A 22,495-nucleotide genomic window follows, 5' to 3' on the forward strand; every position below is an offset into this window, starting at 1 on the left:
TACTGTACTAAAATTATTTGACAATCATCTGTTAATCTGCAGAGTTCTCTAAGATTTCCTTTGACACATTTGCACCATGAGTGGAGTTACTGACTCGGTTAGACAAGTCCAACCTGTGGAGAGCAACCACAACAGAGAACATGATAGAAGAGGACTTCCTGGTTCAGTGTGCACTTTTCACTTATTGTCACGTCAATTGATCGACCTTGAGCATGGCATAAATGCCCAAGATTGAAGTTTGTGATAGAAATAAAGTAGCTGATTTACTTGAAATTGCCTACTATTATGAAATGAGTATTACTTGTACTCTTCACTTAGTCTTTTGTACATCTTACTAAATTTATCTAGTGTTAATTATGGAATATATTTAGCGACTTTACCTAAAGTGCAAGTGCACGAGACTAAGAAAGCTTCTGTAAATGCAACAGACAAAATAGACTACAGAATACAGTCTACTTTACTGAGAAGAAGAAGTTATTTTTACTGTTTTTAAAGCTGATCAGTTTGATTTTTCAAATAAGATTTATATATTGGGTTTCACAGTGTGACCTCCTGACACAAAGATGAACATGATTTCTATTTTTTGTGACTTTAATTCAGATAGGGAAGTGGACAGAGTTGGAACTTAAGGAGAGAGACTGTGGAGGGTCAGACTTGTACCGGGGCATCCTGCTTAGGGTGTTTTTTTTGGGGGGGTGGTCTCTTAGATAGGACCTAAAAAAGATGCAACTAGTCACTAAGGAGCCTGTGCAGCTCAGGAAGCCACAGGTTAAATGTCCCATCTTCCAATGATTTAACAGTACTAGTGTTAAACAGTGAGTACCGACCTGTCGAGTCCCTGTAGAGCGTGTATGTCTCCTGTGATCTGATCGATGGTGAAGATGGAGCCAGCTCCTTCTCCAGACAGGGTGTACTTGACTGCGTTGTCTCCGTGGTCCAGGTCTGTGTGGAGCTGCAGGAGAGACAAAACCACATCAAAGTTACAGCAGACAGACTCTGATGATGTTCAGCTTGATTATGATGCTGAAGTGACCCAGATATTTTTGTAAAAAAGTCATTAGTCAGTTTTGCTGAGAGAAGTCATTCTGTATGGAGTTAAATTGCATAAATCTACATTTAATCAATTAATGAGGAAACATCCTGTCAGTGTGAAGGATAAAGACAGAGACGAGGATATTAGTGACCATTTAGATGCCACTGCTGTTTATAAGAAACAACACCAGTCTGTTATCAGACACTACAGTGTTCTTTACACTCTTTTACAGTGAAACTGACTCATACCAGGGCCAGTACTGTTTTCATTTTCACCAAATCACAGTGCCTAATGACAATCCCTCCATCATCCATCACATGTGCTTGCCTTCTGTCTTTTAGATGAATAATTAATTACAGACAATACAAATACTAGAGAAGCTTCTGTCTATGCTGCTCCTGCTCTGTCTGGCAGCAGGATTTTTGTGCTGAAAATCAAAGCATCTCAGCGTGCAAAATACACAGTGTGTGCACCCTGCTTGCCATGTTTTTGTGCATGAAGCATGAGATAGAGATACATAGCTGTAGTAATGGACAAAAATTTACATTACATATAGAACAGGGGTGTCAAACTCAAGGCCGGGGGGCCAAATCCGGCCCGTGGTACAGCTGTATCCAGCCCGCAAGATCATACTATCATTCTATTATAAGAGTAAAATAATTAGAAAAAGTCAGGAAAGTGAAAAATAAATTAATGTTGTCATTTCATCCATCCATCCATTTTCTATACCGCTTATTACGTTATGGGATGCGGGGGGGCTGGAGCCTATCCCAGCTGTGATCGGGCGAGAGGCGGGGTACACCATGGACTGGTCGCTTGTCAGTCGCAGGGCTGACACGTAGAGACAGACAACCAGGCACGCTCATATTCACACCTACGGGCAATTTAGTCACCAATTCACCTGATGAGCATGTTTTTGGTGGTGGGAGGAAGCTGGAGTACCCGGAGAGAACCCACACTTCTGTTGAAAATGAGGTTGACAGTTACTGGTTAAATGTTGACCTTGCTAGGCTCTCAGGTTAGGCCTGAATTCAGAATCCGCGATTGACTTTGACTCTCCTGGAAATCAGGACGTCTCATTGGAACAAATCTGGCCCCGGATTTAATATGAGTTTGACACCCCTGATATAAAAGAACTTCTTCATTAATCATCAGGGGGTAGGCCCCTCTGTAAACTTTTTATTTTTTTACATTATTCAGCTGTCTCATTTGAAAGTGTCAAGTATTACTGCACATTTAATACCTGGTTTCATTTCATGATAAATTGCACCACTTTAACTGCCTGTTGCAGTTAGCACCAGCCTTAGTTACTTTGTTCTGAGGCTGATTTGCATCTGTGGGGGGCGACTGCACCAATTTTTAAACCTGTGTGCTGTTTGCATGTATTTCTAATGCAGTTAGTGTGTATTTCCCCTTTGCATGTGATTTGTGGATCAGATGCTATGGTTTCCCCTTTGCACGGCTAAAAAAAAGTGCAAAAATCCCTGCTATCCTTTAGTGGGGCTGCCCATTATTGGTTATTGTTGGCATCAAAGCCATTTTAAAATCTATTGTGCAAATCATTAACATGCATCACTGTAGTTAGAATAAAGTAAGGAAGAGAATTAAATATAATACTGAATTTCTAAAATAATATATTTCAGACATTTTTCTAAGATTGAAAAACACATTATTTATTCACAGAAAATAAGAATGCGAATAAAGCATTATCATTTCTAAAAAAAAAAAAAAACATATGCTTCAAAAATGAATTTTAAACCAGAGATGAAAGAACGAGTCCTTCAGAAACCTCTCACTGATGTTTTAATCATCTTCACAGGCAGGCAGCCGTGCAATACTTACATTTTGTGACTCATTTCATTACCTTGGCAGAGCTCCATTTCTACTGTATGTTTTATTTACTGATCAAAGAGCAAAGTCTCTAATGGATCCATAAATCTCTGATTTTATCATCTCTTACTTTGAGCTGAGGGCCCCACAAACATGAGCCACTGTCAGCCAAATTAAGGGCTTCATTTACTTCAACTAGCACTTGTGATTTTACATGCACACTTAATGAAGTGCTGTCATCCAGGCATTACTGCTACATAGACTGCTAATATGTTTATACGCAGTGATCATGTGTTCTCTGGGTAGACAGTTGAAAGGAGAAAGTTAGATAGTGCTAGCCTGTGGTGCTTTCACATCGGGAATTCTAGAGTCACGCCCTCTCTAATGATTTGAGGAGTTTGTTGGCCGATGAAAAACTGTCGTGCATTGACAAGCTAACTGTTCTCACTGTCAGCGCAGCGGGCCAACCGTCCAACTGAACAGACACAGTTAGAGTGGTTGGACATCTTCATGTAAGGAAACCGAGCATCTGTACTGAAGAACAACCCAAGAAATTAGTGAAACGGGGATCACCTGAGTGCAGTGAATGTGTAAAGAGATGTGTGTCTGGAAGGTCCACTCACTGGTCAATCAGTGTTCCTGGCTACCATTACACCATGAAGACAAAGAACACTCCAAGAAACTGAGAGAAAATGTTATTTAAAAGTATAATTCAAGGGATTTAATAATGTCCAAGGCATTGGAAATCCTCCAGAGTTCAGATAAATCCATCATCAAGAAATGGAAGGAATATAGCACATATGTAAATCTGCCTAGATCAGGCTGTCCTCACAAACTGAATGAGCGTGCAAGAAGGAGACTAGCGAGAGTCCACATAGACACCTATGACTACTCTGAAGGAGTTCCAAGCTTCAGCAGCTGAGATGGGAAAGACTCTGCAGACAACTGTTGGCTGGGTTCCTCATCAATCAAAGCTTTAAAGAGAAAGACACTGTTGAAGAAAACTGATCAAACCTGGACTAGAGTTCACCAAAAGGCATGTGGGAGACTCCATGGTCTAGTGGAGGAAAGTTTGTTGGTCTGATTAGACAAAAATGAAGCTTTTTGGCCAACAGTCTAACACTGCACATCACCACAAACACACCATCCCCACTGTGAAGCCTGACAGTTGCAGCATCATGCTGTGGGGATGCTTCTTGGCAGCCAGCCCCAGAAGGGTTGAAAAGGTAGAGGGTAAAATGAATGCTGCAAGATATAGGAAAATCCTCGAGGACAATATTTCCCAGTCTGCAAGAGAACTGTGGCTTTTGAGAGGATTTGTTTTCCATTGAGACAATGAACCAAAGCAGCCAGAGAAGCTACACTGAAATGGTTTAAAGACAACTTATTTGACATTACATATTTTTATTTAATTGACATTACTTTGTAGAAATGTGTTTTCACTTTGACATTAAAGAGGGTGTTTTTGTCAAAAAAGCCAGATTATATTGACTGTGACTGATTTAGAAAATCTGTTAAATGAACTGGGCCAATGAGAGAACACCTCCATGTTACAGAAGAACCTCTCACACTGATGAAGGTGAGAAAGCACAGTCAATTTTGACATCTACCCCACATGGGTCTATATGTTGTGGGATTTCTTCATTGAACAAGACAATTTCTGGACATATCAAAACAAATTTGTCACTAAACTACTAGGGATAAAAAATGTATGAATGCCTTTGAAGAAGTTGAGACATGTTTATAGCCCCTCAGAACCTTGAGCTGAAGCAGTAAGTTGATGAAAACATGGATTTTCAAAGTAAGCTGAGGCTCTCCAACAGTGAATTCATTATTTTCCTGCAGAAGGAGCCCACTGATGTGAAAGTTAACAACTAACTGACCAAGACCCAGTGGGCTCCAAACACTGATGAGAAATAAGGAGCTGAATATTGATGCAATTTAATGAAGGTCCAGTGGAGCTGAAATGTTGGTGTGAAAGTAAATAAGGAGCAGATAGGGACCAACAGAGTGGGCACTTAAACAGGAGATGAACATCCCTCTGTGTTTGCAATGTTGAAATGTTTCTTTTATTAATAAAGTATCCTGATTTTACTATGATTCTTTACACTCACACTCCTTACCACGTCCATTTAGCCCTACCTCTGGTATATTTTGTGTAGTGTACACTATAAAATATGCGTTATTGGAAATCTCCCAGAATGCCTTGAGAAATTCATTTGTTTCAAAGTCAAGCTGTCAATGACACATCAGGAACTTTAAGGGTCGTCCCAGCGCTGAGTAAAATGTAAATAAAAACAGAAGGCGATGATTGTCAGATCTCATAAACCCATATTTTATTCACAACAGAACATAACAGCAAATCAGATGTTAAACCGAGATATTTTACCATTACGTGAAAATATTCGCTCATTTTGAATTTGATAGCAACAACACATCTCAAAATGTAAGGCAGATGCAACAAAAGGCTTGAAAAATAAGTGGTACCAAGGAAAAACAGATAGAAGGAGCATTTTGCATATAATTAGGCTAACTGTCAAGAGGTCAGTAACATGACAGGGTCTAAAACAAGCATTTTAGAGAGGCAGAGTCTCTTGGAAGTAAATATGAGCAGAGGTTCACCAATTTGGGAAAAACAGTCTTATAACTGTAAAACACACAGAAACATGTTTCTTAACCTCCTGAGACCTGAGCTTTATTAGTTTCTCCCACTTAAGTAGGAACTGATAAGTTAAAGCATTAGCCTTGTCTCTGAAAGGGAAATTTTTATTTCCAAAGTCCAAACAAATTCCTTTAAATTTCAAGGAAATGTCTTTGTGAAAATTTCTGATAAAATTCTTAAACATTTTATAAAGGTGTACCCTGATAAGTACCCCACATTTCTTTAAATGGTCCTCAAATCTTTCAGTTAAAACATATAATAAATTCCCCCTAAAATGTCTCTGCAAACTGTTCAATAAAATGTACAGTTAAATTCCCAGAATTTCATAAAAATACATCCAGACATATTCCCCGAAATTTCCATGAAAATTTGTGAAAATTTTAAAGGACAATCCCTACCTCTTAAAAGTCCCAACACAGTCCAAAAAATATGCAAATAAATTTCCCAAATTCCCAGGAAAATGCCAAAGGAGTTAAAAGAAAATATCCCCAAAACTTTCAACGAAACTCTCCAAAATATGCAAACATATCCCTGAAATTTCCATGAAAATACTTGATAAATTCCACGCAAATTCTCCTAAATATCCAAACAGCAAATTACTCTAACATTCAAAGCCAATAACTTAAACTTCAGTGGACATTCTAGACTAATATCTCAAAAATTTAGAGCAGAAATTATAACTTTGTTGTAGGAGAACAAAAATGTGATGTCCTCATATGTGTATGCAGTGTCTTAGGAGGTTAATGCAAAACTGAATATCCCAAATCTCCCGTCCACAATAGCATCAACAGATTCAGAGAATCTGGAGAAGTATTCATGCACAAGACCCAAAACCGAAAATCAGAATTGGAAGCTGGTGATCTTTGGGCCTTTAGGTGGTACTGCATTAAAACAAGGATGATTCTGTACTGGAAATCACTGCATGGGCTCAGGAACACCTCCAGATATCAGTGTCTGTCAACACAGTTGGCTCTGCGATCCATGAATGCAACCTAAAGCTGGATCATGCAAAGAAGAAGCCATAGGTGAACAGGATCCAGAAATGTTGCTGTCTTCTCAGGACCAAACTCCTTTAAAACAGATTGAGGCAAAATGGAAAACTGTTCTGTGGTAAATTGAATCAAAATTTTATGGATACTGTGTTCTGCTTGAGAGGACTAGGACTATCATTTGTTTAACCATATACGCCCAACTTCTCTTTCAAGGAAGGCCTTGCATATTTTACTAAGACAGTGCTAAACCCCATACCACATCCATCACAACATCATGGCTTCACAATAGAAGAGTCTGGATGCTGAACTGGTCCACCTGCAGTCCAGACCGTTCACCAATGGAAAACACTTGGAGCATCATAAAAGGATAAATCCAGCAAAGATGAGCTGGGACTGTTGAGCAGCTGGAATACTACCGTAAAACACCAAATAATCGCCGGGTCCCAATTAACCGCCGGGTGTGGCAGTACATTTTGACAAATAAGCGCCTGTTCCAAATAAATGCCGGGTGTAATTTATTTACAGCTCCGATATGTGACCGAAATGAGATGAGAACCGTATAGAATCAACTCACAACTCCCCCTCCCTTCCTGTTCTTCTCCCTGTTTGAGCTCCGTAGCTCCGCCCCTCTCTTTATGTGCCTCCCCTCTACAGTCTATGGTGCCTCCTCACGGGTGAGAATGTCCCGGGCAAAGCACTCGTGGAGTGATTTTGCTCTGCTTTTCCACTGAAATCAATGGCTGAATCACAGGCAAGAAAACACTTCATCTCATCATGAACAAATTCTACACAGGACCAAACACCGCCATAATTCCGCCATTGAATCAACTTCTCACTGAGCTGAGATACGGAAGCTACAGCAGCCAATAGGAACGCTCCCTCTGACCTGAGCCTGATTGGCTGCGACTACTAGCCTCCTTATTGGCTGGGGCACCCCCGTCCCTTGCTCGTTTTCTCAAGGGAAATGGAAGCGACATGCCTCGGTGCAGCCAAAAAATAAAAAGTACAACATTAATTTTAAACTGTCTGTCGTCAACTTTGTGTTTGTTTAGTTCCTTACCAGTATTTAAAGTGTTTAGAGAGTGTTGAGTTGACAGAAGAAGACAAAAGTATAACTATGGTACTGTAATCTTGTCTTAAAAATGTAAAAGTGATATTCATACTGGTGTAAATAAATAGTTTGATTAAATTTACCATATTTTTCCAATTTTTGCTTAGCAAGATTTTTGTGAGAAAGGAATTAAACGCCTGAGCCAAATAGCCGCCTGGTCCCTAATAAACGCCTGGTCTGCTCAGTGATTGAGACAAATAAACGCCCGGGCTATTATTTGGTGTTTTACGGTACGTCAGACAAGAATGGGACAACATTCCTCTCCCAAAACTACCTCAAAGAGGTTTAAAGGCTGGTTGTAAAAGAAGGAAAGATGCTACACAATGGTAAACATGACCCCGCCCCTACTTTTTTGACACGTGTTGCTGCCGTTAAATTCAAAATGAGCTTATATTTTTCATGAAATGGTGAAATGTCTGTTTCAACATCTGATATCTTATTTATGTTCCAATGTAAATAGTTTATTAGATTTGACAGTCATTGCATTTTGTTTTTATTTACATTTGATGAAGTGTCCAAGCTTTTTTGGAATTGGGGCTGTATATTTTTCTCTTGGTAAACAGAAAGTGCACTCATGGTTTTCAGGTCTCTAGTGTTACCTTTCAGTTGTGGAAAGTCAAACCTTAAAATGACCCAGGAGCTGAAAACATTCCCTAAAATGTACATTCATGTCTGAGTAAACATCCGATACATCTTACACAGCACCCCAACATTTTTGGAATTGGGGTTTTGCATCCGAGAGGTGTGCTTTTTTGCAGCTAATTGCTAATGCAGCTCATATCCAAATTCCTCTGCTGCCTTGGATCAGCAGCTGAGCCAGATTCATCTTCTGCAGATGGTAGCTCCTTGGCATCCCTGCTGTGTTGTCAGCTGCTTTTGGTGAGTTGCACCTCGTCTTATCTCTCCAACCTGCAGGCTGGTGCGTGCTGTAGAGAAGCAGAAAACCAAGGAAAGTAGCCTACAGACCATCTGGCTCCCTCTTTATCCCATCAACCGATTTGCTGCAGAGATGGAAGCGTTCTTGCCAAAACACTTTGCCATCAGTCGACCCCTTAAGGTGTAAACCCAGCTCACCTTATTAACCTTTCTCTCTTCATCACCGCTAGCTGCTGATTAATGAGTCGGTTGGTTTATCATGTTGAATTTCAGATCATTTCTGGTTGGTAAATGTAAGCTCCAGGCACTGCTGGCATCCCAGTGGCACCATGGGGGCCATGGCTGCCATTTCTAGACAAAAGGTTTGCAAGTGGAGATTAGAGATGTGAGGTTTTACCCCCCCCCCAAAAAAAAATGAACACATGGCTGATACCATTGTCTGTAACTAAAAGGTTAAAACACTGACCTAAAACCTTGTGTGCACTCGCTGTTTAACAAGAGAAAAATAAATCACAACCCCACTTCCAAAAAAGTTGGGGCACTACTTTTAACCTACTAAATAAAAACAGAATTCAATCAAATCTCATTTTGAAAACAGTGTGGCAAGTGAGGAGACCAGCTGTTGGAGTTTTAGGAGAGGAATGTTGTCCCATTCTTTCTGATGTAGGAGTATAGCTGCTCAACAGTCCATGCTCTTCTTTGTTGGATTTTTCCTTTTATGATGCTTTCACTGTTTTCTATTGGTAAAAGGTCTGGACTGTAAGCAGGCCAGTTCGGCATGCAGACTCTTCTCCTGTGAAGCCATGCTGTTGTGTTTGATGTTTTCTGTGGTTGTGCATTGTCCCTCTGAAACAGTCGAGGCCTTCCTTAAAATAATTGTTGTTTGGTTGGGGGCAAATAATCCTTAAAAACCACTATTAGATGCCCTAGTGGTCTAAGGCGTTACCCATGTACGCAGGCAGCCATTTCTGGATCCAACCACTGTCCTCCTCTATCAAATAAAGGCACAAAAAGCCCAAAACAAATCTTAAAACCAAAAACAAAACAAACAAACAAACAAACAAAAAACACTATCTACTTCCAGCATTGATAGTGTCTTTCCAGATGTGTAAGCCGCCCACGTCATAGGCACTAATGCAACCCCATAACCATCAGAGATGCAGGCTTTAGAACTGTGCTGCAATAACAAGCTAGATGATCCCTCTCCTGGACACAGCATCCATGATTTCCAAAAAGAATTTCAAATTTTGATTCATCTGACTACAGAACAGTTTTCCATTTTGCCTCAGTTTATTTTAAATGAGCTTTGGCCCAGGGAACAAGGCATAACTGGATACTGTGGATGGCACGGCCAACTGTATTGACAAACATTGATTTTTAGGAGTGTTCCTAGAGACTCTGCCTCTCTAAAATGCTCCTTTTATACCCAGTCATGGTTCTGACCTGTTGCCAATTAACCTAACTGGTTGCATAATGGTCCCTCAGCAGTTTTTCATTCATACCACTTACTTTTCCATGCTTTTGTTGCCCTGTCCCTACTTTCTTGAGATGTGCTGCTGCCATCAAATTTAAAATGAGCTAATTTTTATTGCAATTTACAAATTATTGCATTCTGTTTTTAACTGCATTGTACACAGCGCTCCAACTTTTTTGGAACTGGGGTTATATTATCTTTAATGTACACCTCTAGTGATTATACCTTGATGTCCACTGAGGCAAGATGACAACTTATGTCTTATCAAAAAACAGCCAATGTTTGTGAATGCATTCAGAAGGATCTGAGTAATTTTCTCCAAACTTTGCACAGGTTTCCACCCTGACTCATGGAGGAGTTCATTGGATTTTGGAGGTCAAAGGTCAAGGAAAACAGATTACATGATCATCCCTTGCTCATCAGATTCCTTCAAATCATGCAGCAACCATCGCAGGATTTTAAATATGAGAATGGACACGTGACTCATGATGAATATGTTGCTCTCTGTCTGCTGGTTTTTAAATAACTGACTTTAAACGAAGAAATAAACCATCACAACTTGTCTGCAGCGTGTCCAAAACAACAAATACAGCTCTAGATTCAGTGGAATGCCTATAATCTATGATCTGTTAACATGATAAATGAGCAGAAAGAACAACCATTACCTCTGATATGACTGTGAGCTGCTCCATGACATTAATAAACCATATCATCATCTCTCACATCATCTCAGTGAGCAGCTGACACCCATCTGATCATCCTTACACCAACTTACATCACTCCTTCTCAATCTTTAATAGTCTTCATCACAGTCACTCATAATGGGATGAGACGACGCCGATTTAGAGGAATGTATGAGGCGATATCAGGAATGACGTCTGATATCTGACTGTTTTAAATCTGCTGACATCTTTTTGTCTCTAAAACACATGACTGGTCTAATATTACATGATAAAGTCAGTTCCTGATGGCTTATTTAACACCAGGAGAAAAAATATCTGTTTGTTTTTGCTTAAAAAGCCTCTGATGATGCTTCATAATGGATGGTCAGGTCGCATTTGTGTCTGATGAATGCTGATGACCCGCGTGGTGATTTTGTTAAAGCCGTCATGCCCCTCGGTGACAGATGGAGGTGAGACTGAAAAGGTCAGGCAGACATATGTAATGAGGGCAGGGAGCTGATATGTCTTCACCTCAAAGACCACACAAGCTGCACACACGTACATCCTGCTGGGAGACAAACAAACACGAGGCCTCTTCTCTGACGGCAGAAACACGGCCGACTGACGAAGGGCTTCATATTGAAAATACCGTCTAAATATGTCATAGCTGTTCCTAAGGCTCAGGGATAATGGATCAGAGAGACATCACTCTTTATTTATATCATGATATGAAGAAACACAGAGAAGAAGTCAAAGTACTCCTGAGTTTAAGTTTGTACTGGGATCATTTGGATAAGGTGTTCCTGAAATTAGAGGCAGTTTGCTCTTTGGCCAGGTTTGTTTGGACATGTGACCAGAGCAATCAGATTTAATGATGATAAAAAAGACACTGAGGAATGGATGCTCAGACCGTGTTTGTGTCTGATGAATGCTGATGACCTGTGTAGGGATTAGTAAGAGCAGCCATGCCCCTCAGATGCATAATCATGTCCCCATTGGTCACATCAGGACTTTTACAGGTGAACAGAAAAAGAGTGATGTATGAGGAAGACAATCAGGGCCACTGAAAAAAAGGAGTGTTGACCTTTAACTCATTCCTGAGAATTCTAAAAATGTAGGCTCAATGTCAGATTTCTGAGATTAAAGTCAGAATTCTTAGATGAACTCAGACTTTTAAGATTAAAGTGACATTCTGAGATTAATGTCAGAATTCTGAGTAAAGAAAAGTAAGAAGTCTGAGATTAAAGTCTAAATTCTGAGAATAATTCAGAATTCTGAAATTGAAATCAGAGTTCCAAGAAAAGAATCAGAAGTCTGAGATTAGACTCAGAATTTCAGGATTAAAGTCATAAGGTCATAATTCTGACATCATTCTCATAACCTGAATGCTGAGAAAAAAAGTCAGATTTCTGAGATTAAAGTCAAAATTCTGAGTTTAAGTCAAATTCTGAGATTTAAGTCGGAAGTCTGAGAGTAGAGTCTGAATTCTGAAAAATCATTCAGAATTCTTAAATTTGTATCAGAATTCTGATATAGAAGTCAGAGATTAGACTCAGAATTCTGAGATTAAGGTCAGAATTTTGGGATTAAAGTCAGATTCCTGACTTTAATTTCTGAAGTGTGAGGTTAAAGTCACAATACAGAATTTTTAGATCAATGTCATAATTCTGTAACCTGACACACCAGATGGATGTGTGAACACATCCATCTGGAAAATCTTCGATATACAGCATGTGGGAAAGGGCAGAGGCTTTGAAAAAACTCTGAGGTAATTGGATGAACGTTCTGTTTTCCACATCTTTACGGGTCAATCAGAGCAACAAAACACGTGATGTCATCACCGCTACCGAGGAGTAAACTCCATGGAGAACTGCATAACGCGAACCATGGCAACTGTAGACATGTCAGTACTCGACTTTTGTCGTTTTTGAAAAGAAAACAACTCAACTCTTTACTCTTTGTTCCTCTTTTAACGAAAAAATGTCGACAAGTTCTGATAAAAGTGGCGTTGGATTCACCAGTGAGAAACACAGAAACCGGTGTATCCATCTGTTTTGCAAATTTGATAATTCTGAGATTAAAGTCTGAATTCAAAGATTAAAGTCATAATCCTGAGATTTAAATCACAATTCTAAGATTAACTCAGAATCTTGCACTTAATGTCTAAAGTGTGAGGTTAAAGTCTTGATTCTGACATTTAAGTCAGAAGAATATGCAAGTCATAATTCTGAGTTGAATCTCAAAATTCTGAGTTTAAATCAGTAATCTCAGATTTAAGTCAGAATTCTGACTTCTTTCCCAAAATTTGAAAAACAACTACATACATTTGATTCACCAAAGGAATTTTAGCAGCCCTTATCCTCGTCCATACTCTCTGGTTTGGAATTTGTACAAATATTCTAAAAAAGTAAAAAGTAAATGTGGCATAATTAATGAATAAATAAAATGATGTGATTAGCAAAAACAGTCTAAATCATTGTGATAACTGTACCAAATCAAATTGACTGCCTTTACTAAACAACAGCAGGAGATTATATTTAAAAGAGTTTCATAAAAACAACCAGTTAATTTAAAGTGTGATGTACTGAGCATGCTCCACAGCATGCTCTGTCTGTCAGAGTGTGTTTCAGTGAGGGTCAGAGTCAGCAGAGTGTGTGGGTTTATTAATGTTCTCACATTACATTACCTCTCCAAAGACAAACCAATAAATACTAAGAAGAACAATCTAGACAGACGCCTGGGAGGAAGACAAAAAGGTGCTTAGGAAAAAAGTTTCTGAAACTCGTTCAGGTCTAGCTGTTAGCACATTGGCTGGTTACGGCAGCTGGTTTAGTCCAAAAAGGAGCCATATTTCTGTGTAAGGTTGAAGTAAATTCTTTTTCCACTACAAATTAACCACACCGGAGTCTGATTAAAAGTGAACTGAGATCCACCTTTGAAAGTGTTTTTTTGATCTGCAACAGAGTTCAGTCAACAGCTTCCACACCAGCACAAATAAACTGAACTAATTCGGCATATAAACTCCAGGTCAATTCAACCAAACCAGACAGGTTGAGGAAAATCACTGCACTCTTGGAGCTCCTTTTAAACTACTAAAGGTCAGAAAGTTACATATTGTTGATTCAAACTTCATTTTTCAAAAATATTTAGAACATGTGCTCTTTTCCTACCCCACAGATTCACTATTTCTATTCATAAACACTCAACCTAACATTTTTCTGCAGGTGTTGCACTAAAGGAAAGCTCTCATTGGTCACAGATGACCAGCGAAGGTAGAACTCCAGGACAAACCTCAACCTGAACCCAGGACACTGAGCTAAGTGTTAATGTGTGACTGAGCACAGCACATGTCTTTTAACACCATGTGTATCCTGTCACAGTGCTGTGAATCTGTGCCGCCTGTAGCCATAGAGCCTTCGCTTCACACTGAATATGAGAGGGCTGTGTCATGGCTTCGGCATGTTCACAAGCCAGAGATTTAGGACTGCAGGCATGAGCAGCTCACCTCACGGAAGGAAACATCTAGAGAATAAGACTTGCATATGGTTCAGGGCTAAAATAGGCTGTTTTTAGATGATGTTACGTCAGAACTCCAGATAGGGAGCAGGCCATGATACCGGGAAAATTGGGCTTAATGATAAAAAGGACCTAAGCATGATTAAATGTCATTGCATCACTGTTACTGTGCCCATGTAAATAAAATAGAATAAAATAGCCACCAATGACTTCAGTGGGCATGTCAATTATGTTTAAAGTGTTTAATTTTTCACCCAGAAAGCCACTGTATTTGGAACTATTTTGCATTGCAAACTTGTGCTATGTGCTATTCCACCTCAACGTATCTGAACAGCCGTTTCTGTCTGCTGGCTTCGTCAGAGGAAACAAGAAGTTCCTAAGCCAAAACAACACTGAAATGAGCGATGCTGACTGGGGTGATGATGGCGTGCCGTTTACCGTGGCAACAAGGGAGTACTCAGAGGAACAACTTGTACAGATGGAGAATCTGTGGGAAGAAAGAGAGGGAGAGAAACTTCGGCGGAGACCGGTTAGCTTAGCGGCTTACAGACGCCTGCAGCCTGCATCACTCCCTATCCAGAGTTCCCTGCCTTACTAATTCTTCAAATTTCTTAAGGCGAACTGAATCAACCCTGACCCCAAAAATGTTTGGAAGATTCCCAAAAATTGTTTTTTAAGTTATTGTTGACCAAGTCTGTCTTCTGCACCATCCTTGACTTGTTGGTTGAGGTGATAGCTAACATGAACGCTGTACTCAGTCGGGTCCTGTCCAGACACGTTCTGCATGCATGACTTCAGCTCTTTCACCATCCAGTGGCTGGTCAAGCCTTGTTTTTGTATTTTATTATGGTAGATAGGGCACGTTTATAGGGTGGAGCTGCCCGTTGCAGCCTTAATGTGCACTGCAGACGTAAATGTCTCATTAAATAAATACTGTAGCAAATTCTGAAAACTCATATAGCAACCCAAAAGAACCCTTTCTTCCTTGCCTCCAGCATTGCTCCCTTAAAGGGGCAGTGCTCACTGAAATCATCCATCCATTTTCTATACCGCTTATCCCGTTGGGGGTCGCAGGGGGCTGGAGCCTATCCTAGCTGTCATTGGGCGAGAGACGGGATACACCCTGGGTTGAGTCGCCAGACAAATGCAGGGCTGACATATGTGACCAAAGCTGGTAAAAACTCCTGCAAGTCGTCCGAGGTCATTTTTGAGTTTTTTACACATAATGAAAGCGTAGATTCCAAGCTTTCAAATGGTGTATCATACACCTTTATCTGAGCATATTTTACAAAGATATGCTCATTTGAATGATAACTTCTAGTTTCTGTTTGTTCTAAGAAAACCAGGCTCAAAGTTTCAGGACTTTTCATACCTTAAGGCAGGCCAGATAATGGGCATGAACAACAGGGCCACATTTACATAAAGCCCACCCAAACCAAGCTTCTGAATCAGAGTGGTGACGCTCATCAAAATATTCCCATAGGAAATCTGCCTTCATCAAACTTTCACTGTTGAGTGATTCTGAAGTCGTCCCAAGTCTGTGGATAATTTTTGCTGCTTCTTCATGTCTTTTATACTTTTCTTCGCTGCAGGGTGCATCTTGAGGCTTGTTGACAAAGGTGATAACTAGAAACAGCTGTATTTATACACCATAGGGGTGGTGTTTGAATCATGCGGTGTTTGTTATTGTTCATCTCAGTGGGCGAAACTGGGAACAATGGGAGGCTGAGTGGCCAATTATCACCCAGCAGTTTCGCTTTCCCCTCCCCTCAATCTCCCCGCAGTAACTCCAAAAACAGGGCATTTTAAAACAAAAATTAACACTTTTAAATATCACATTTGTGTTACTTTTTAATCTAATGAGTAGTTTAAATGTCTGACTTGCATTGAAGAAAATGACTTTGTATCCATTTCTCTCAACCACTGGAGTACTGACTTGCAGGAACTTTATCTGGCCTTGGTCACATATAGAGACAGACAACCAGGCACGCTCACACTCACACCATTCACAATTTCAGAGTCACCAATTACCCTGATAAGCATGCTTTTGGTGGTGGGAGGAAGTCGGAGTACCCTCAGAGAACCCACGCATGCACAGGGAGAACTAAACTAGAGCTGTATGTGTAGTGCCTGGGTGTAACTTTCATGATGGAGCAGGCACAAGCTTAGAGGAAGTCAGTCTTATCCAATACAGTATCAAAGGAAAACATGATGATCACAAAACTTTAAATTAAACTTGATGGCAGCGTGTCTGGTTTACAAGACAATCACTGAAAATGCATGAAGACAAAGAAGAGTCAGCTATGAATGGGAGACAAACAAACTGGAAGTTTCTTTGACAGAGAGCTGTTTTAAAGGTTTGGTTATTTAAACTGTTCCCTGATTGATAACCTATCGTATCTGTGATTAAACCAACCAGCCCAGGAGAGAAACTGAAAGACTGTCAGAGATTTTCCACCACAAACAGCCAACCTTTCTCTGCTGTACTATACTTCTCTCACAGTTAAGCTCAGTTTATATTCAGCCTGAGGTGCTGCTCTATCATCATCACAGCAGGCAACCAGTTACACATGATGTTTGCTCAGTTCAAGCAAAGTTCAACACTGACCGGCTCATGTCTGCATGGAGCCGCAAGATGAAAAATACTCAGAAGTAGTCATGTTACCGTTTTTTCTTTAAAAAACAACTTTGAGTCGCTATTCAATTATCCCACTCTTCAGTGGATGTTTTTTTAAACAGAAGTAAAGATTTTATGATAATTTTAATTTGATTTAAACATGGATGTTTACATCCATCTAGGTTAAAGTATTCAGTTCAGTAAACAGGTGGATCAACCACCAACAGCCAACAAATCTCACTTCTTGTTAACTGTGAGGTGATGAGCTGCTGTGCTCTGTTTGAAACCCATCACCGTCTCTGCATGCACTCAATGGAGCCAGCAGCAGTTTATTAAGGTGTGCTCTTATTCCAACCAATCAGTAATGAGATCACTGAAAACCTTTAGGTAAATTTAACACAGAAAAGTAAACAGGAACTCTCAGAACCTTTGTATTTCGAAGACTTCAGATAATGTACCAAGCAGGGTGCGCATCTTTAAATATCTCACAGTTAGATTGATTTAGAGTTTGATTCTTGGGCTCAGGATTTGATTCAGGAGCTGGGAGAGAATGTGCACAGGCTCAGGTAGGGTTTGATAGGAGTTCTTCAGCCTGATCTATAGGATAGGATGGGACACGACAGGAAAGAATAGGGTAGGACAGGACAGGACAGGAGAGGAGAGGATAGGACAGGATAAGCTGGACAAGATAGGACAGGACAGGATAGGACAGGACAGGATAGGACAGGATAAGATAGGATAGGATAGGATAGGATAGGATAGGATAGGACAGGACCGGATAGGACAGGATAAGATAGGATAGGATAGGATAGGATAGGACAGGATAGGATAGGATACAATAGGATAGGATAGGATAGGATAGGATAGGAATCGGATCAGATCAGATCAGATAGGACAGGACAGGACAGGACAGGACAGGACAGGACAGAACAGGACAGGACCGGATAGGATAGGATAGGACAGGATAGGACACAGGACAATCCTAAATTAACCCTGATTAAACTCATTTTTTGGACATCCCAGATCAATTTCACTACCCACACCAAGACATGGTTAAGCTAGACCCACTGAATCCAGAAATCCCTTGAATAGAATCCGTCTGACAAAGTCAAGTAGGATAAAAGATCTATTAAAGCTTCAATTCAATTCAAGAACAGATGACAAACGAAGTCACTAACATCTTTCAGTCTGGAAATGGTTGCAAAGCCATTTGTAAGACTTTCGGACTCTAGCCAACCACAGTGTGAGCAATTATCCACAAATGCAGAAAACTTGGAACAGTGGTAAATCTCCCCAGGAGTGGCCAGCCTACCAAAGTTGAAGTTGTTGCTGCCAAGGGTGGAAGAACCAGTTATTAGGTTTAGGGGCAACAAGAAAATATTCCCAGATATTCATGGGTACGATCACGTCTAAATAGTGGAAGAAGAAACAGATGTTTGTTATACAATTACTTCAAGGCAATGGCAACTTCCTTCCTATCTTAAAATGATAATAAACTCTTGCATTTGTCCATCTCCTTCTTGGTAAATTGGCTGTGATATTGCCTGAACTTTCCTAGCATGCCTTTGTTTGGCTGTTCCTCCTTTGGCCAGAGCCGGTCTCCTCTCTGTCATAATCTTCTAAACCTGCAGCTCAGATTTAACCCAAGGTTTTAGCACTACAAGCTCTGAGTCAAACTCCTAGTGGCAGGAGGTCATCTGATTTCCTCACCCCTCCTTTTTTTCCACGTAGCCGTGCCTCCTCGGGTGATAATCAAGCTGTGTCCCAGCTATTAGCACCAACAGCAGATTAATCACGAGCCCCTGGGCACCAGTCCTTTCTGGCTGAGCACGAGAGGAGCTGAGCTTACCCGGTCTGACCATGCACGTGTTCTCCTGCCCGTCTGCAGGCAGGCCAGCGGGGAGATATAGAGCTTAAGTCAAAGTTTTCACTCCATTCCAGACTACTAACTTTGAAAGTAGCACAGTAGTCTTTGGTGTTACAATCACCTTAGGAGGCCTCATTCAAAACCTGAGCTCTATTTTTATATATCCTGGGGTCCAAATGACAAATAGGTGGAGAAAGTGTTTGGGATAGCTCAGCTGGGGTCAAAAGATGGCCTGTTAAGGCTGTACCATAATCCTCAGAAGCAAAAATGTTCAATCCAAGTGCATCCTTTTAAATGTCTTGTTCCATTTTCCAACAAGAGGTTGAATTCTATGTTACAGGATGTTCCTGATATTTACCTCCGCCAAGGAGGTCATGTGATCGGGTGGGTTTGTTTGTTTTTTTGTTAGCAACATAACTCAAAAAGTCATGGACAGATTTAATGAAATTTTCAGGAAATGTCAGAAATGGCATAAGGAAGAATTGATTAGATTTGATCTGGACCACCGTCTGGATCCAGGGATTTTTTAAAGGATTCTGCACTATTGAGAGATAGGGCTAATAGTGGAGGTCTGCACTGTTACCACTTTACACCAGGAGATGGCAGACATGAGTAACTTCAATCCCAGCAGCATGTTCTTGGTGTGTTTCAATTCAAAGTTTTGGAGTTTTTAGAGTTTGAAAGATGCAGCCCAGTCGAGGAGACGAGTCGGAGCGTAACAGAGAGAAAGACAGTGAATTGTAGCGTGAATACTCACAATGCTGGGAGGAATAGAGGAATATTCACCCTCTGTCATGACTTCCAGTTGTCCGGTGAGAACATGGGTGCTTCTGCCATGACAGTCCACACGTGGCAAAGCCAATGCCTTGCCTCGCCATGTTTCCACCCCACCGGGGAGGGAGTAATCGGCGAATTAGATTTTGAGAGTGATTGGATCACCGTCTGGATCCAGGAATGCTTTTAAAGGATTCTTCATTATTGGGAGATATAGCTAATGGCAGAGGTCTGTGCTCTCTGAATGCTTTTCTAGTTAGAGGATGTAACAAAAAGATGGACAAACACTGATTAAGCTTTTTACAACCCCTTTTCTGATACCTTTAATAAAAATTTCAAATGGGACAGAAATTAGAGATAAAAACTTTTAATTCCTGAATGTTAACAAGCTCTCCTCTGTGTGCCCTTGCTCCAGTACCTGTTACATGTGCAGGATCATACACACTGACTACTAATTTAAGTATATAGGTATGCTTTTGTTCCTCATATGAAAGTTTTCACTGTCTTTTCAGCATCCACGTTCAGCTTTTCAGCACCTTGGACAGCTCCCAACCCCTCAGTAACAGGCTGGTTCCAAACTTTTCCATCCTTTTCTGCCATCATGTTCATTTCAAACCCTTTTTTTTTTTTTTTTTTTTTTTTTGCTGCAGAATTAAACATTTTTTCTAAACCAGCTAAACAAATGCAGCATGGCAGCAAATGAAGCTTTCACTGTGCCTTTTTTGTGTATAGTTTCTGATGTTCATAGAAGTTTAAACAGGTGACCAGATTTCAGTCCATTTAAGAATAAAAACTCAAATCTGTTGTGAAAATAACAGTGTGCCAGTCAGCATGTGCAAGAGAATGAAAGACTGAGAGTTGACACTGTGGTTTTGTTTATCTCATCTTTCGAGGACGTTAAGTTTCTTTACATTCTAATGTTTGTTTCTGCTCTCTAAAGATGGCTCCATAAGTGTCATCACATTAACACTAATGCATTTACTATTTTCCATAGAAATCTAATGCAGTGATGTCTTAGAATATAAACTGTATCTGTGCTGCCCAGATGAGATTTGTTTGCAGCAGAAACGGCACAGTGTTTGTTTTATTTGTTGAATATGAGTTCATTATTGATTCATAGATATGATGTAACTGTGAGCCATCCACCTAATGTGTCACGACACAGCTGCAGCTGAAAGTAATGGTGTCTACTTGGTTCAATCATATCACGGAGTTTTATTCTGATGCTCATTTATGGAGAATAAATACGGAGCGGCTCAGACAACAACACACACTGAAGTTACAAAACATCTGCATTACATCAGGATGGAAGAGATTCAAGAGGGAGGACATTTAGGATCAAATTTATGTCCATGCTCCATGGATACAAAAGTCCATCCTGCTGCCATGGATGTTTTCATTAAGGCACTGGCACCAACCTCAGAGCAAGAACCTATTAAAACAGATGGATTCTCCTTTTTTATTATTATTACAGGAAAAACTTGACCAATTAAAAGGAATGAACAAAATCACTAAATTTCACAGATGTTTCAGTCCTGGTGAAAATAACATATTTTACTGTGGGGGTGTCAAACTCAAGGGCCGGGGGCCAAATCCGGCCCACCAGATCCTATCATATTTTTATTATGAGTATGAGGTCTGCAGATTTCCCCCAGTTTAAAAATGTAAATTTAACCCTGATGACTTAAAATATCCTTGTTAGGTCAAAAAAAAAAAAAAGAAATACAAAAAAGTTAAAACAATTTGATAAAAGTCAGGAATATGGGAAAATACATTTCTGTTTTTATTCAATATTCTTAATTTTGCATCTCACAGTTTTGACCCAAACTTACAGTTTTGACTTTTTATTTCATATTTTGACCTTTTCAATTCACAAATTTGACTTTTATCTTATTTTTTGACCTTTCAAATCCTCAATTTTACATTTTTAAGTATTATTTTGACTTTTTAAACTCACAATTTTGATTTATTTTCTCACATTTTGACCCATTTTGGCTCCTTACTTTGACTTTTATCTCATAATTATACCTTTTGTATCCTCAATTTTAAATTTTAAGTAATATTTTGACCTTTAAAACTCAAAATGTAAAACTTATTCTCACGCTGTGATTTTTTAGACTTATGATTTTTACCCCCTTAATGCCTGAAAACATAAATAACAGCAAGATAATTCTAATTTTTTTTTGGAACTGAAATGTTCATTTAACTTTCTACTGAAACCTTAAAAAAATTCAATTTCCATAAAATTCAACAATTATATTTTTAGTATCTCATTTTATTCATTAGGTGTTTTTGGTAACTGATAATCCACTTGAGGGCATTTTTATCATTTATCAGATTGTATTCATATGTTGTTGTTTTTTTTAGTTATTTATTGAGCATATTGATTAGATAGAAGTATCATAAAAGTATATATTAAATTTGTGACAACAGGCGTTAAGGGGTTAAATTTATCTCATATCTTGACCACTAAAAGTCACAAAATGGTCCCACAAGGACTCTCAACATAGTTTGAGCTACATGCAAAAAAAAAAAAAAAGAAAAAAAACTGGCATATAAATGTCTCATGGTGAGACAAACAAAAAACAAATATACTACCTGTTAAAAATATGTACAGGAAGTGAGATCATAAGGGGCAAAGGGAGAAATTTGCAGCCTTTTTTTTTGCAGCCCTTCGTTTATGAACTAGTCTGAGGGATTTCATCTCATGGACTTCAGATTATTTTGGTGATTCTAGCCAAGTTGGTTATCTAAAGCTATCAAGGGTTTTTACCACAGGGCAGGGACATAATCATAAATTATGATTTTGTTCCCCCTCTTACATCAATTCAAACATTCATCCCCTGCACACATTCAACCTAGACTTGTGGTTTTTGGTCTGCATATGGGTCACCATGAGACCTACAAAAAAGCCTCTTGGACCCATGCCTAAATCCTGACAGGAAGCCCACCAGCTTCACATCATTTTCAAAATTAGGCCTTTTTATTGTGCCAAATGACATTCAACTGTAATAACCTTTGTGTAGATTATTCTGTGTTTTTCAAAGTTTTCCAGCAGGAAAACGGTATGATGGTGAACAG

The 22,495-nt window shown here is 39.6% G+C and overlaps 1 protein-coding gene across 1 annotated transcript in view; it reads right to left on the reverse strand.

Annotated features, from left to right (window-relative positions):
• Positions 1-22,495, reverse strand: part of LOC121520147 (cadherin-12-like) — a 109,797-nt gene that overhangs the window by 53,238 nt on the left and 34,064 nt on the right. Inside the window, exon 3 of the mRNA XM_041803464.1 lies at positions 828-952. Within this exon, the coding sequence (XP_041659398.1) occupies positions 828-952 (125 nt within the window). The remainder of the gene's footprint in view (positions 1-827; positions 953-22,495) is intronic.

This window comes from Cheilinus undulatus, linkage group 13 (genome assembly GCF_018320785.1).
Source record: "Cheilinus undulatus linkage group 13, ASM1832078v1, whole genome shotgun sequence".
NCBI lineage: Eukaryota > Metazoa > Chordata > Actinopteri > Labriformes > Labridae > Cheilinus > Cheilinus undulatus.